This window comes from Onychostoma macrolepis, chromosome 22 (genome assembly GCF_012432095.1).
Source record: "Onychostoma macrolepis isolate SWU-2019 chromosome 22, ASM1243209v1, whole genome shotgun sequence".
Classification (NCBI taxonomy): domain Eukaryota; kingdom Metazoa; phylum Chordata; class Actinopteri; order Cypriniformes; family Cyprinidae; genus Onychostoma; species Onychostoma macrolepis.
This window is the reverse complement of record NC_081176.1, coordinates 23,919,057-23,933,893: the sequence shown is the minus strand read 5'-3', so window position 1 is coordinate 23,933,893 and position 14,837 is coordinate 23,919,057. Positions and strand designations below refer to the sequence as shown.

General features: G+C 37.5%; 1 protein-coding gene across 2 annotated transcripts; it reads right to left on the bottom strand.

Moving 5' to 3' along the window:
• Positions 1 to 133: 133 nt before the first annotated feature.
• On the bottom strand, positions 134 to 13,183 carry rrbp1b (ribosome binding protein 1b). Of its 2 annotated transcripts, XM_058759375.1 has the most exons (28): positions 13,070 to 13,183; positions 10,346 to 11,063; positions 10,086 to 10,234; positions 9,870 to 9,992; positions 9,185 to 9,337; positions 8,974 to 9,092; positions 8,231 to 8,384; positions 7,617 to 7,755; positions 7,310 to 7,449; positions 7,003 to 7,028; positions 6,807 to 6,914; positions 6,616 to 6,678; positions 6,475 to 6,535; positions 6,360 to 6,394; positions 6,170 to 6,257; positions 4,745 to 4,837; positions 4,471 to 4,563; positions 4,272 to 4,355; positions 4,103 to 4,192; positions 3,792 to 3,884; positions 3,633 to 3,704; positions 3,379 to 3,471; positions 2,569 to 2,652; positions 2,433 to 2,498; positions 2,062 to 2,145; positions 937 to 1,017; positions 698 to 841; positions 134 to 577 (listed from the first exon to the last, which is right to left on the bottom strand). In XM_058759375.1, the coding sequence occupies exons 2-28, from the start codon at positions 11,028 to 11,030 to the stop codon at positions 542 to 544; spliced, it is 3,156 nt and encodes a 1,051-aa protein (XP_058615358.1). In that variant the 5' UTR covers positions 11,031 to 11,063; positions 13,070 to 13,183; the 3' UTR covers positions 134 to 541. The 2 variants fall into 2 exon arrangements, with proteins under 2 accessions (XP_058615358.1, XP_058615360.1); XM_058759377.1 differs by lacking the exon at positions 2,433 to 2,498.
• Positions 13,184 to 14,837: the final 1,654 nt, after the last annotated feature.

Genomic DNA, 14,837 nt, shown 5'->3' with positions numbered 1-14,837 from the left:
GTAAAAAATTAAATAAATAAATAGGAAATAAAATTTATTTTAAAAAATCTTACTAACCCTGAACTTTTCAATAGCAGCCAAAGCATAAACTTCTTGATAAATATTAACTAATAAGAAGACACCAACCCACAAGTCAAAGTATATAGTTTATTATTATTATTATTATTATATCATCACATTTGTTACCAGCCAACTACAAAAGTGTAGTAGCTTGTGTTGCATTATGAAATGTTGCTTCCTTTGACCCTCATGAGAACATGCAAACAAAAGATAAAAAGAGCGATTGCACAAGTCATCATGTGTCTTTCACTCCAGCACTGCTCTCTTTTAACACTGCGAGCGGTTTTGTGATAACTTTAGGAGATGTGTTCAGTCATCTCATGATGGCTCTGACAAAAGTCACAAATATATTGTTATGCTTCCTCCCTTAACAATCCTCACTGGCTAATAACAGTCAGCATATTCGCTACAGTAGCAGAGAATACAAAAGTAAATAATGCATAAGAACAATTAAGGCACTTGGGTTGTCGGGTTTATTCTGTCAAACAGACGTCCCTTCTTTTGACTCTTCAGCTTCCTGTTGAAAAAAAAAAAAAAAGAAATGTAAACATTACTGATGCATTCCATACGAAATATATGCTCAGCAAAGACTGACAGCCCTACATTTGTGATTGTTTGGAAAGCGTTTATAATGTACCTTGTCGTGTAACTGTTCCTGCAGGTCCTTCACGGTCTCTTTCTCTTTGTCCAGCTCTTCTTGAGTGTTCTTCAGGAGCTGTTGAAGTTTAGTGGCTGCCTGGCCGAGGTCTCGCGTCAGCTTCTTCTCTTTCTCCAGTCTCTCCTGATACAGACACATGCAAAACACACACTGTTAGAAAGCAGAAATCCTGTATATGCTGGTTTGAATCTGAGATGGTGAAGATGTGTTGTAGGAACCTTTAGCTCTTCAGTTGGTCCTTCTCCAGCAGCTTTCAACTCATCTAACTGAGCCTCGAGATCCCTGACGCACTTCTGAGCCTGAGAGAAGAAACACACCAAGAATTCCAAATTGTAAATAATGATCTACATAATATTCTAATGAAGTTAATTAAAATAAATATAATTTATAAATTGTTTTATATATATATATATATATATATATATATATATATATATATATATATATATATATATATATATATATATATATACACACACATATATACATATATATAAATAAACAACATAAAGTAAACAAAACTCAAAATTCATATACTAAAATAAAATGAATGAAATAAAACAAATAAAATGAATCAAACCAAAATAAAAAATATATAAAATGAAAATGCAATTAATCAAGTAAATATTAACTAATTTTTTATTAAAATAATTAATTAAAATAATTTAAAAATCAAACTAATTAAAACTAAAAAAAAAAAAAAAGTAAAAATCTAAATAAATTTAATTAAATCAAAAGAAAATCACTAAGCAAAATAAATAAATTAGAGGCCATAATACTAATTAAAACTTAATTAATATAAACAGTAAAAAGGAAAAAGAAATAAAATTCAGTTAAATTTAAAAAACACTGAAATAAAATACAAGTTAATTTAATACAAATTAGTTTATTTGAAATAAATCTAAATAAATGTTAAATTAAAATGAAATTAAATCAAAAAGAAAATCAATAAGAAAAGAAAAAATAACCTGAGAGGCCATAATACGAACTGAAATTTTATTAATATCAACAAAAAGAAAAACAAAAGAGAAATTGAATTCAGTTCAATATATTTTTTTAATTAAAATACAAAAAGTTAAGCCAAAATATAATTAAGTGTAAATCAAAATAATTAAAGTAAATCCAAATCAAAATAAACCCAAAATTAAATGAAATTAATCATATTAAATATTAAAACAACAAGAGTTCATTTTTATTTAAAATTAGATTCATTTAGATCCTTTTGGCATTTTTATTGATTTGCTTTGTTTACATTTATTAGAGTCCTTAATATTAAATGGGACTAGTTTTTAATGTTGTCATCCAGCAGGAAGAGATCCAAACAGCCCTCTAAAATGTGTCACCTGTTCATAGTTATTTGCAACCTGCTGTCGAATGTCCTCTTCTGTCTGCAGTTTATTTGTTGCCTCCTCCAGCTGTGTTTTCACCTGTAAAGTTAGACATCGGTGAGTATCAGAGGCAAGTTTGATCACAGTTACAATACCCACACACGGCAGGATACAACAGCATATACATGTACACAACTACACATGTGCAAAAAAAAAAAAAAAGCATGCCAGAAAGCTGTCTTCAGGCCAGGCAGCACAATACATAAGCCATGCTACACCCTCCTTCACCAACAGGCTTTTATGAAAGACAAAGAACACAAGATGCACAAAACACACACTGGGAAATGAAAACAGATGCAGTTAATACACGCACAACCAGTATTGACCTGAGTGGACTGTGTGCTCTCCTCGTTCTGTACTTGCCGAGTCACTTCCTGTAGCTCCTGCCTGACCTGTAACGCACAGCTGTCACTCAAAGTAGAAAGCCACGTGTGCAACCTGAGAAAAAGATGTTAAACTTACCAGTGCAAGTTCTGCTCTCTGTTGCTGAGCCTCCGCTTTGGCTGATACCAGCTGGACCTGAGTTTCTGATAGCAATGCTTTCAGCTGAGAAGAATATAACGAAAGACAACCCAACCGTAAAAAACAGCAACTTAAGTAAGACTGAGACTTCTTTTCTTAAATAAATTTAAATTCAACATTAATATAATATACACAATAATAAAAAAAAAAACTAAAGTAATAAAAACTAAATAAAATTCAGTTCAAAGAAAAATCTAAATAAAGTACAAACTAGTAATTGAACTACAAAAGTAAATCACAAATGTATCAGAATAAAATGAAATTTAATTAAGTGAAAATGAAAAAAGTTTAATATAAAATCCCTTCAAAATATACCAAGATCAGCCAAATTGGAATTAAATAAAATAAAAATTAAGCAAAAATAAAGATACTACAGTAATTTTCAATTTAAAATAAAAATTATAATTGAAGAACCCAAATTAAAATCAACATTTTAATTTTAACAGTTTAATTTAAAATCAACATGAATCAAGATCAACCAAAACTGAATTAAGTACAAAAGGAAAATGAAATGAACCCCCCCCCCCCATTTTTTTTAAAGTCAAATGAAAAATCAAAATTATAATAAAAATAAATCTAAATTAAAATCTATATTTATTACATTTTAATAGTTTAATTCAAAACAAAATCTGTTAAATGTACTACTAAAAAAAAAACATGAAAATAAAATTGAATTTAAAATGAAAATTAATCAAATTTACACTTCCATATTCAGCACAATAACCTTATTAAGTCAGTTAGTGGTTTTACCTGAGACATCTCTTCTGCGTACGTTTGACTGATGGTTATGGACTCCAGCTGTTTTTCCAGCTGTGCTTCCAAAAGCATCACCTGCCCCTTCAGCTGCAGAGAACAGAGAAACCACAAGTGTGTTAGATCAGCGTGAAGTTTCTCATCTTCCATTTCACAGAAAGAAAAACTCATTTGGTTTTAAAGCAACATGAGTCAGAAACCCGAAAACAATTCCCCAAAACTGAAGAATAGTGCTAAGTGTAGGCATGCACCTCATCAGTGTCTTGTTTTTCCGCATTTATCTTCTCTATTGTCTCCTCTAGGACCTTCACCTGATCCAGGGCCTGCGGGAGATCCATATAACTTAAGCACAACCGCTTGGATGTAGTAAAAGGTCAAACAAATCCAGAATCAGTATAGGATGTGCTTACCGCCTGTTTTTGCTGCTCAGCATCTGAAATATTTGACTTCCACTTGAGCTCGCCATCCTCCACACTCTTCTGCAGAACTTTCAGCATGCTCTCCTGTATAAAACACAACATTTAAATTTTTTTTAAAAAAAAGGGCCTACTAAAGTCAAGGCTCCATGAAATTTCTTTTTGAGATAAAGGTAACATTTATAGAATTTAACATCACAGTTTCATTCTGCTTCCTACAGATAAATAATGAATGTTTTATTCTACAGCCATAGCTTTTACGGCAAAAAGAAAATTCTATTGTGAAATTATGTGTGTCACTATACCGTTTCACTGAGAGTTGATCTGTAGTGTTCACACTCGGCCTGGAGTGACTTCTGGCTCTCCTCTGATAGAGCGAGCTTCTGCTGCAGATCCTGACACATGTGAACATGAGACATGAGAAGAGGAAAAACCGTGGATTGCAGGTTTGTGTCCATAGAGAGGATCTCTTACCGTCGAATCTGAGCTTGACACTGTGTGCTGCTGTTCTGCTGGAGTCATCTGTGCTTCATGTGTGAATGCTTCCAGCCAGTTTGACTACAACACACATATTTAAGTTAAATTACCCATACCTGCTCGAAAACTATTAAAAGTTATACCTTCCATTAACAAAAAAAAAAAATAAAAAAAATAAATAAAGGCAAATTCTAACCTGGTGCGTTTCTATGCTGATGTGAGGAAAGAGCTTGTGGAAGGCGTTTCTGGTGTCTGTCTGGAAAGAGCTCAGCTGCTGTTCAATTTCACTCTACACACACACAAATGTCTTTGATCACTAAATGAAATTGAATAATGCCACGAGAAAGTAGTAGTTTTAGCCAACTACAGCATTTTGATGAAAATGAACACCCCATTTTTCATGGTTTTTGTGTATTGTGTAGATATAGAATTAAGTGTGTGTTTATACTGTGCGTGTGTATCAGGGTTACCTGTGCGGCCTTGACTTGGCTCAGTCTTTCTTCACTCAGCCTCTCAGCAGCAGCTAGAGCCTCCACCGCGGCATAGTTCTTCTCACGCAGTTCCTAAACAAACCACAATTAGATGTGGATAGAGGTGTAATTTAGAGATGGATGGATTAAGGGATAGATAGACAGATAGTTATAAACTGGCAGATATTTGGGTTAGATATGGACAGATCTGTAGAGCAAATGTGATGGGCATAGATAGATATGGACAAATGAGTGAGTAGATATGGATGGACAGATTAGTTGTGTAGACAGACAGGTGGTAAGATATGGCTGACAGATTTTGACGGATGAGACTAGGATGGGTTGAAATGGACGGGTTGGGTAGATATGGGATGGATGAGAAAGAAAGGTTTAGTAGATATGGATGGACAGGCTGGGTAGATATGGGCGGACACATAGGTAGGTTGATATGGATGAACAAGTAGGTACATATAAACTAGTTGGGTAGATATGGTCAAACAGGCTGGGTAGATATGGACAGACCGACAAGTTGGGTAGATATGAACAGTAAGGTAGTTAGATATGAATGGAGAGGTAGTTATAGATGGAGTACGTACATTTAGATGGATGAATAGGTAGAAATGGATAGAGAAGTAGGTATATATAAACTGTTTGGGTAGATATGGACGGATACACAAGTAGGCAGATATGGATGGATGAGAAGCTATATATGAATGGGTTTGGTAGATATGGATGGATGGATAGGCTGGGTAGATATGGACGGACACATAGGTTGGTAGATATGGATGAACAAGTAGGTACATATAAACTAATTGGGTAGATATGGACAGACCAACAAGTTGGGTAGATTTGAACAGTAAGGTAGTTAGATATGAATGGAGAGGTAGTTATAGATGGAGTACGTACATTTAGATGGACGCATAGGTAGAAATGGATAGATTAGTAGGTGTATATATATATATATATATATATATAGAGAGAGAGAGAGAGAGAGAGAGAGAGAGAGATAGATATTGATGGGCTGGCTTGGAAGATATGGATGGACACATAGGTAGGTGTGGATGGATGAGTAGGTTTATATAGATGTGTTAGGTAGATATGGTCAGACAGGATGGATAGATAAGGACTGACAGGTTTGGTAGATATAAACAGAAAAGTAATTGCATGGACAGGTAGATATAAATGGACAAGTTGGTAGGTAGAAATGGATAGCAAATAGGTATATGCGAAATGAATGGGTAGACATGGATGCACAGGTAGGGTAGATATGGTAAGCCAGACTGGTTAGACATGGATAGAGGTAGGCATGGACCAATGAGTTGGGTAGATATGACAAGAAAGGTAATTGGATGTGAATGGATAGACAGGTAGATATGGACAAGTTGGATAAGTGTAGATGGAAGGGTAGAGCAGAGATGGACTGACATTGCTCTTGGCCTTCATTCTCTCTATCTCTTCTTTAAGCTGTTGGAGTTCCTCCTCCAGTGAGATCATGCGCGCGTCCTTCTCCAGACTGACAGCACAAAATCAAATGTCATTATCAGAAGCATAAATGGAAAAAAAGTGGCAAACATATAAAGGAACTGACAAAAAAAAATAAAAAATTCTTGCTTACTTCTCAAATGGCGGCTCTGCTTCAGCGCTCTCAGCCTGTTGATATACAATTTTAAATCAATTAACATGTATTACATACATGCAAATATTACATAATTATCAAATGCTCCACTCACACTTTCCATCTTTTCCAGCTGAGCCTGTAGAGATGCCACCAAATCCTCTTTTTCTTTTAGACTGATGGATAGAGTGGAAAAAATTTCAATCCAAATTGTCTACAAAATATACTTAAAGAAAGCATCAGCTGTATTGTATACCTAGTTTTAAGCAGGTCGATCTCTGCGGTGTATTCCCTCCGTTCAGTGTCGACCTCATTTACCCTGAAAAACAGGTCCATGTTTGGATCAGAGACTAGAGAGCTGCACATGCTTGAAGTTCTAGTAACAACAGATGTGATTAAATCCATCTTAATGTGAAGATTAATTCAATTCAACACCAAAGACCATACCTATTCTGAGTTTCCTCAGCCTGAGTTCTCTTTACTGTGTCAAGCTCCGCCCTCAGCTGATTAAACTCCGCCTCCAGTGATGTCAGCTGGTCCTCCCTCTCTTTCAGACTTCAAACAAATACATCAAAATACTCATGTTACCATTAAACTTTAAATATAATATCAATCAAATTAATCCAAACAGAGTTCACATTACCTCTTCCTCAACTGTTCAACCTCCTTCTGTACAGAATAAAAACAGGGATGGGAATAGTATTATTTTTCATTCCAAAACATGCAGTACAGTATTTAATATTAACAAGGGGCCGGTTTCATAAAACAAGTTTACCAAATAAGCTAGGCTTATTTCAGTTAGTCTGACTTATTTTGAACCAAATCAATTGACACTAAGTCAGACTAACTGAAATAAACCTGGCTTATTTGGTAAACTTGTTTTATGAAACAAGCCCCTGGTATTGGTGCATTGCAAAGGCAACCTATCAGAGAGTACCAAATATTTGTACCTGTGCTGTTGCTTCCGTCTCCACAGAGGGCTTTTCCTCAGTAACCGTTGTTGTCGGAGACAGCTGTGCTTTCAATATCTCCAGCTCTTCACATCTGTCTTTCAGCTCTGTCTCTGTGGCACGCATTCGCTCCTGGAGTTCTGTAAACAGAAGTAATTTAAAATTACAAAAACATAAAACGCTACAAATAGAATATGGCTACTTTAAATGTCTTCTACAACTCACTGTTTCCATCTGGGAACTGAGCCAAGGGAACACTCATATTCATATCAAATGAAAGAAGACGTGTGTGTTTGTGTGTACTGACCAGTGAGAGTCTTGACATGCTCTTTTGCTGCGTCTACTTGAGCCTGAAGCGTGGTGCTGCCGTGCTGAGCCTCACGGAGTTCCTCACTGACGTGATCCAACTTCTTCTGCAGAGCCTGCTCTGTTTCCACATGGGACACCTAAACACAGACATACAGGGTAGTCAAAGAAATAGTTCACCTCAAATCAGCCATATAATACTTTGTTTAAAAAGCCCAAATTTAAGTTAAATCTAAAGCTATTGTACAGCCTCATTTGGAATGTAGGTTTGGACCAACAAACTGTAAATGATGACAGAATCTACATTTTTAGTAAACTATCCGTTTAATATTAAAGAATGTATCATTACTAAACCAACCACAGGGGTTTACATTTCATGCATAGCTAAGCTGAAAAAAAAAAAAATACCCACCCACACACAGATAAACACAAACAGACAAAATGTCCTGAGAGAATTGCAAGGCATCACAAAGACAGACAGGCATTGCTTTTAAAGGTTGCACATGTGGTGAAATTCCTACCCAAAATTATCATGGTACAAAGACCACAACCACCTCAAAGAGATGAGATAACAGAAAAGAGGTCAGGGGTCAGGGCTTAGGGCTTAGGGCTTACTTTTGTTTGTGCTAACTGTTCTTCGGCAGCCGCCATCTTGGTTTCCAGAGTCTTCCTGCGCTCTTCTTCAACATGCTGAGCGGCCGTGCGTTCTTTCAGCTCTCGGTTGAGCCGCACACAGTCCTGACGCAACTTTGCCAACTCTGCATTCTGCCTGTGTGTGTGAAAAAGCCACCGATTTGCATAAAAGAAATGGTTAGATAAGACATTTTATACCTAGAGTAGGGCTGGGCGATATATCGAACACGATATTCATGCGCATCTCGTGAGTAAAGCCGTAGTTCACTGGCAAGCTACGCAATATCGCGTTCATTATCGCAGATGAATCGCCTTCGATAATGAATGCGACATTGCGTAGCTTGTCAGTGAACTACGGCTCTGTGTATTAAATGGCGCTCTATTTGAAAACAGGTGATGGAGATTTACCGCTAATCACGGAACCAGCTTTACTGACGAGATGCGCATGAATATCGTGTTCGATATATCGCCCAGCCCTAACCTAGAGGCAGGTTAAATGTTAGTTTGGGGTGTATAGATGGTCCAATTCAAAGAAACCCATGCTCAGGTCTCTGGTCCCTAGATATGGCTTCTTCTGTTCAGGTTATTGAATTTTTCCCACCAGTTTGGCATCCACCCGTTGAAATTGTTAGTATACCTTCTTAAATGTCCACAGGGAATTACTCCAAAGTTTTACACTTCACTGGTTACAATGCAAGGTTATATTGGGACTTCATGTGCAATACCTGCTTTCTGCTTGGCTAGTGGCTTGGTTGAGGGCATCTCGGAGAATAGAGTTCTCCTGTTGCAGACGAGCCAGCTGAGCATTGGGTCCGTTCTCCAACTGCTCTTGCAGGCTTTGGATCTGTGGCCACACACACAACCAAAACATTCAATAATCTGACAACAAACCCAGCATAGTGAGAAGGAAAGTGTAAGAGGCTGATGACATCTGACCTTGCTGTTGAGCTGTTGTGTCTCCTTGACATGCTCCTGGTAGGAAGCCTGCATACGAGCCTGAAGAGCTGCAATCTCCTGGCCACGGGTGCTCATCTCAGAGCTCATACGGGTCTCTACGGATGCCATCTTGCTCTTTGCAGAACTCAGCTCCTAATAGCCAGAGCAATGAGTGTTGGAGATACAGTTAATCATCAAGACCCTCAAGGTTAATGTCAAATTAGCAAATAGGACATGTTCTTGATCAACGTCATTTTTGGTCCTATGACAACATTCCTATCAACCAATCAGATTTTCGAGATAGGGAGGGGATAGGGTCAGATTACAGTTGAGGATAGGGTATTCACAAACAATTATATCTCTGTTTTTAAAGTAGTTAAAGGTTATAGTATGGGGACAGTGTTAAGACTAGACTTTGACAAGAACATTGCTCTATCCATCCATCTATCTTCCACAACGCTTGTCCTTTGTAGAGTTGTGGGGATGCTGGATCCTATCTCACCATCTAAAGCATTGTAGGCAGGGAAAGACCCTGGATGGATGGCCAGTTCAACAAAGAACATTGCCCCAGGACCAACAAAATATTTTTTTCAGCAGCCACTCAAGAACTTGCTCTAATGCTTGATCATGAGTAGAAACTAGTTTGAACCTCATTTATTTAGCTATGCACGCTGGCAGGTGTCACCTTGGTAAGCTCTTTGACACGGGTCTTGGCTGCAGCTACGTTGCCCTGCTCAGCAGTCAGCTGCTTTTCCTTCTCCTCCAGCTGCTTCTTCAATGCCGCCAACGGGTCACCCTTCTGAGATGCCTGCAAATCAGAATTGAAGTAATATGAGTGCTAACAAAAAGAGATAAGTATTAGGGGTTTGAACAGGAGTTGATGAGATATAGATTTTTTTACCAGTTGCCAGGTGTCCTTTCCTGCCTTCTTGCTGATTATCTCAAAGAGTTTCTGGGTCTCTGACTCGCTGAACGATGCACTATTCAGACTGGAGACCAGAGTTTTATATGGTGACGGCTCGGGGACATTGGCCGTTTCCACAGAAGCCACTTAAAAGAAATTCTAAATTAGGATCGGCTGATGAGGGTATTGAAAAGAGTGCAGGTTTTAGCATCTACGATTACAGCTGTCCTAGATGGATATGTCCAAAGGATACTCACCTGGCTCAGCCTTCTTCTTAGACTTCTTCTTGGTTGCAGCTTCAGCTTTGGGTTCTTCAGCTAAAGGGGGAGCAGCAACCTCAGGGGCGACTGCTGCTTTCACCACCACCTCTGCAACCACTGGCTCTACCTTAACTACAACTTCTGGGACCTCCACAGGTTTGACGGGGGCCGGTTCCACCTTGGCCACCTTCTTCTTTTTCTTCTCCTTGGGGGAAGGAGCAAGTGGGGCCACCACAGCACTTACAGTGGGAGGGACAGGACACTCAACAATCTTAGGAGCTGGTTCAGGTACAACTGGCTTGGGTTTAACTTCAGATTCAGGCTCGGGAACAGGCACAGGTTCAAGTTGGGGTTCTGGTTCAACTTGAGGTACTGCTTTGGGCTCACTGTTCTCAACCACAGGTTCAAGGATAGGCTCAGGCTCAGGCTCAGGTTCTAGAAGGTTCCCATTTGGCTTCTCCTCCTTCTTTTTGGCCTTGTTTTTCTTTTCAGATGCCTTTTTCTTCTTGTCAGAGCGCTGGGGTTGGATCTTGCCTGAGTCTTGCCGCTGTTTGGCCAGGGCTTCCTCATAAGATGTCTCCTTCATGGAAAAAGTTGACACAAGCGTAATGCCAATGGCAGAGAACACCATGAAGCCACCGAACACCACAATTCCTAGAGTTTGAGGGTCGTACACATCCATCTTTGCTCAGTCCCGTCCTTCCTAATCCTGATCCTATAAATATGCAAATAAGAACTATTTAATGTTAACAACAACATCCTAGCATTTCATCAAAGTGCCAAGAACCACTTTACACAAGAACTTCTTGTTTCTTGGAAGACATAAAATGCAATGCTGAAACTTATCCTGCATTTCTACATCCTAACATTTACACTCAGATAAATGCCCCAATCAATATGTTCTGTCCAGTTGTAGATGTCTTTAGTAAATACATAATTTTCTTTAAAAATTCTTTTGAATATTTTCACACGAAAGATACACTAAAGTTTTGTTACATTGGCCTTTTGGACTTGATACTGGCTCCTATATGTGTGGATGCAGCATCAAGAAGAAGCAAAAGCTTTCAGTTAGCTACTGACAAAAATATCCTACAAGCACATTCGTCCCCTACAAGTCATTAATTCTGCTTGGTTGTGTATTATTCATTTGGCTGGACGAGTATTCAGCTTACATGGAAGGGTAAAAAAGATGATTAATAATTAAGGAACTATACCAAAAAAAGCACCTGGTTGCACAGTGCTGCGTGGATGGCAGCAAAAAATGATGCCTTGCCCTTGAAACAGTGTGAAAAATCTCTTCCCCTTGCAAATTTTGAGAAAAGTTATTTTCACTGAAGCCAGCAACTCCATAACTTTTGCCCACTAGTTCAGGTTATGCAACAAGCAACCGAGACTACACTCCTCAACACTCTCTCTCTTACACAGAGAGGCATACATTCAGTTTCCAGGGGACAGGTCTGTGTGCAGCAGACCACAATAACCTTCCCCCAACCTCACGTTTGCACTAGCCAATGCAACTTTTGCCTAGAATTTCTATAGAGGGGGTCTCTAAATGTCTGCCTCAGGCACTCAGGTAAGGGGGGAAAGCTGACTGGGCTTAAAGGAAACACTCTTTACAGCATATAACTTAACATAGGCGTTATAATTGATAAACTTCTTAGTTTTAATAGCCTTAATGAATGCCTACAAAAGGCCCTGTGGTGCTACCATAGCACGGTGATGATATCAGATGGTGTTGAACAACACCATGGTATTTATAAGGTACTTCAAAGAACGCCATAGTATTAGCATGATGCATGTCCAAAAAAATTGGTAATGCTACTGGTTTGTTAGTGAAAACTTGTGAAATGTGGTCATGAACACCTCAGATCTAGCTGTGATAAAAAAAAAAATAATAATAATAGAAAAACTGTATTAATACATCAAACAACTTTTTTTTATTTTTTTATTTTTTTCAATTACAGTTTGGATCCACATGTGACAACCAGCAGAGAGAGGACTTGGCAGACAGGAAATGCAGAGTTCCTATATGCAGGACACATACTCCACATCTGAATGAAAGGGGGCTGCTTTCCTATGCCTGACATTAACCCTTTCAGGAACATTGCTGACGTTACATAATAACTGCCATAAGGAATCTGTCTTTAAAACTTATTAAACAAAGTAGGGCTAATATCCCCCAATTTTAACTGAACTATTGCTTTGGTTTGATACAATCTTTCTTTTTTCTTTTCTTTCATTTTTAACCCTTTCTGCCACTTAAGCCTCACAAATCAAGGAGAATATTAAAAACATTTTCATGAAGAATACAACGAAAGGCAATAGGAAACTTTGAAAAATGTTAAAGTAAACAGGCATTTTGGATACTCATTACGTGTTAAAGGGTTAAAGCCTAACATACTTAAGGATGAAATCAAATGCAAGAGACACAAGGCAAACAATCCCGCTACTCAAAAGTGTGCAAAGCCAGTAAGCAAAGAAAGACATATAAAAAGTAAGTCTAAATTTATAAAGTAAATGAAAGCATAGAAAAAAACGCATTGAATCACCACAAATTCAAACTACTTGAGAATGCAAATCTAAATTTCAAACACAACTAACCTAAACAAGGATAATTTCAACAAAACTATCAGTCAGTCTGACAAACTTTAGCCAGAGAATATAACAACTGCTTTGGTGGTGAAAAGAAAACACACAAGAGTGATAAAAGCGTGCGCTTACCTGCGGTCAAACTCACAGTGATAAAGAATCGCCGCTGACTTTTGGAGTCGTGGCACTTTTTGCGAGTTGGCGCAGCGCCCGCCTGTGAAGCCGATACGCGACCTCATGCTAACATCTGATTGGATAAAAGCCTGTCAATCAACGCTCTTTAAACCAACCGCGTAACGCGTAGTATCCAAAAGCAAGCGGGTGGGAAGCGCTGAGGGCTGTGAGTGTTCGGTGGAATGCAGAATGATGAAAGTATTTGAAATATAAACATAAAATATCGGATGTAATACTTTAAAAGCATTATTTAAACATTAAAGACACACGTTCCCTAATATTACCCTTAAAAAAGGATGTTATCATACGGAAACACAGCAGTAATGCTAAGGTAGTTTGATATTTCAGGAAGACTGGGCTAGTTGTCACACTTTTTTTGTGGGGTGGGATGGGACAACTTTTCTGGGACAGTTTGCTTGCTTTTTAAAACACTTTAGTATTCATGTCCTTGAGATGTATTTGCCTAAATGAGAGTCAGATATGGTTATGGATTGAGATTTTACCCCCATTTAGTACTCAGCTAGGCACAATTATCAAAACCACATGGTCATCATCATTCATGTATGTAGCACAAATGGTGCAAAAAGATTACTTAGGGTTACTTAAGGTTAGGGGTTGTTTGTTGATTAAATGCTTGCCATAGCAGAAAATAACACTATTATTTGAGTTAAGGTGCAAGAAAGCGTTTACTGTCAGTCTCGACTGAACAAGAAGGGGAGAAAAGTGTGAAATGTGCTAGCTAGCAATTGCAAAACCCATTATCTTTCCCCTATCAGCTTGAATAAAGCTTAAATGACAATATGTTCCTCTCAAATGTGTGTAGGTGATGTAATTATTAGCTCTGGAAAGACTTCCAGTAATCTGAGATAACTAGAGTTTACACTGAGGGCAAAGAAATGTCACAGAGTAACTGTTTACAAAATCAATAGTTCACAATATGTAGAAAAAAGAGTCTTGCTGTGTTGTGCTAGCTAGAGTTTAGATGTAGGTTGGACTGTATGTGTATTGGAAGGCCTTGATGTAAAAAAAGAAATAATTGACTGAAAAAAGTGTGTTTTTGGTTTTACCCCAGTCATTCATTTAGTATAAGCAAGCATAGGGCCCTTCGTTGCTGTCTGTTTGCTAAGAAATTTATACCGTATATCTCAAAACATGTAGCTTGTTGATGAGACATGCAATTACTTTTTTAAGTGAACTTACGAGTCAAGTTTAACACAAGAAACCACCAGAAAACCAGAAAATGTGAAAATCTGCTTGCACTGGAAATGGAAATGGAAGCCCGCTTTCCCTTAAAAATTAAATAAAGTTTGAAATAACAAATTAAGTCATATTGCAAGGCATAAAGTGATAGTTTGACATGGAAATTAGTAGTGCTGTCAAACGATTAATCGCGATTAATTGCATACAAAATAAACATTTTTGTTTGCATATACACGTGTGTTCTGTGTATATTTATTATGTATATATAAATGCACACACATATAGTATATATTTTGAAAACATTTACATGTCTATTTATATTCATATGATTTATATTATAAATAAATATATTTAATATATATAAAAAACATATTTTTCTGAAATATATACATGCATGTTTGTGTATTTATATATACATGATAAATATACACAGTACACATACATATATTATGTAAACAAAAACTTTTATTTTGGTGCGATTAATCGCGATTAATCATTTGACAGCACTAGAAATTAGCAGAAAGTC

What these genes read in the sequence shown, in the direction of transcription:
- rrbp1b (XM_058759375.1), bottom strand. Translation starts at nt 11,030, where the DNA reads ATGGATGTGTACGACCCTCAAACTCTAGGAATTGTGGTGTTCGGTGGC. An exon ending in GCATGTCAAGACTCTCACTG is followed by an intron (nt 7,450 to 7,616) that starts GTCAGTACACAC and finishes TTCTGTTTACAG; the next exon opens with AACTCCAGGAGCGAATGCGT. An exon ending in CTGAGCAGCAAAAACAGGCG is followed by an intron (nt 3,705 to 3,791) that starts GTAAGCACATCC and finishes GATCTCCCGCAG; the next exon opens with GCCCTGGATCAGGTGAAGGT.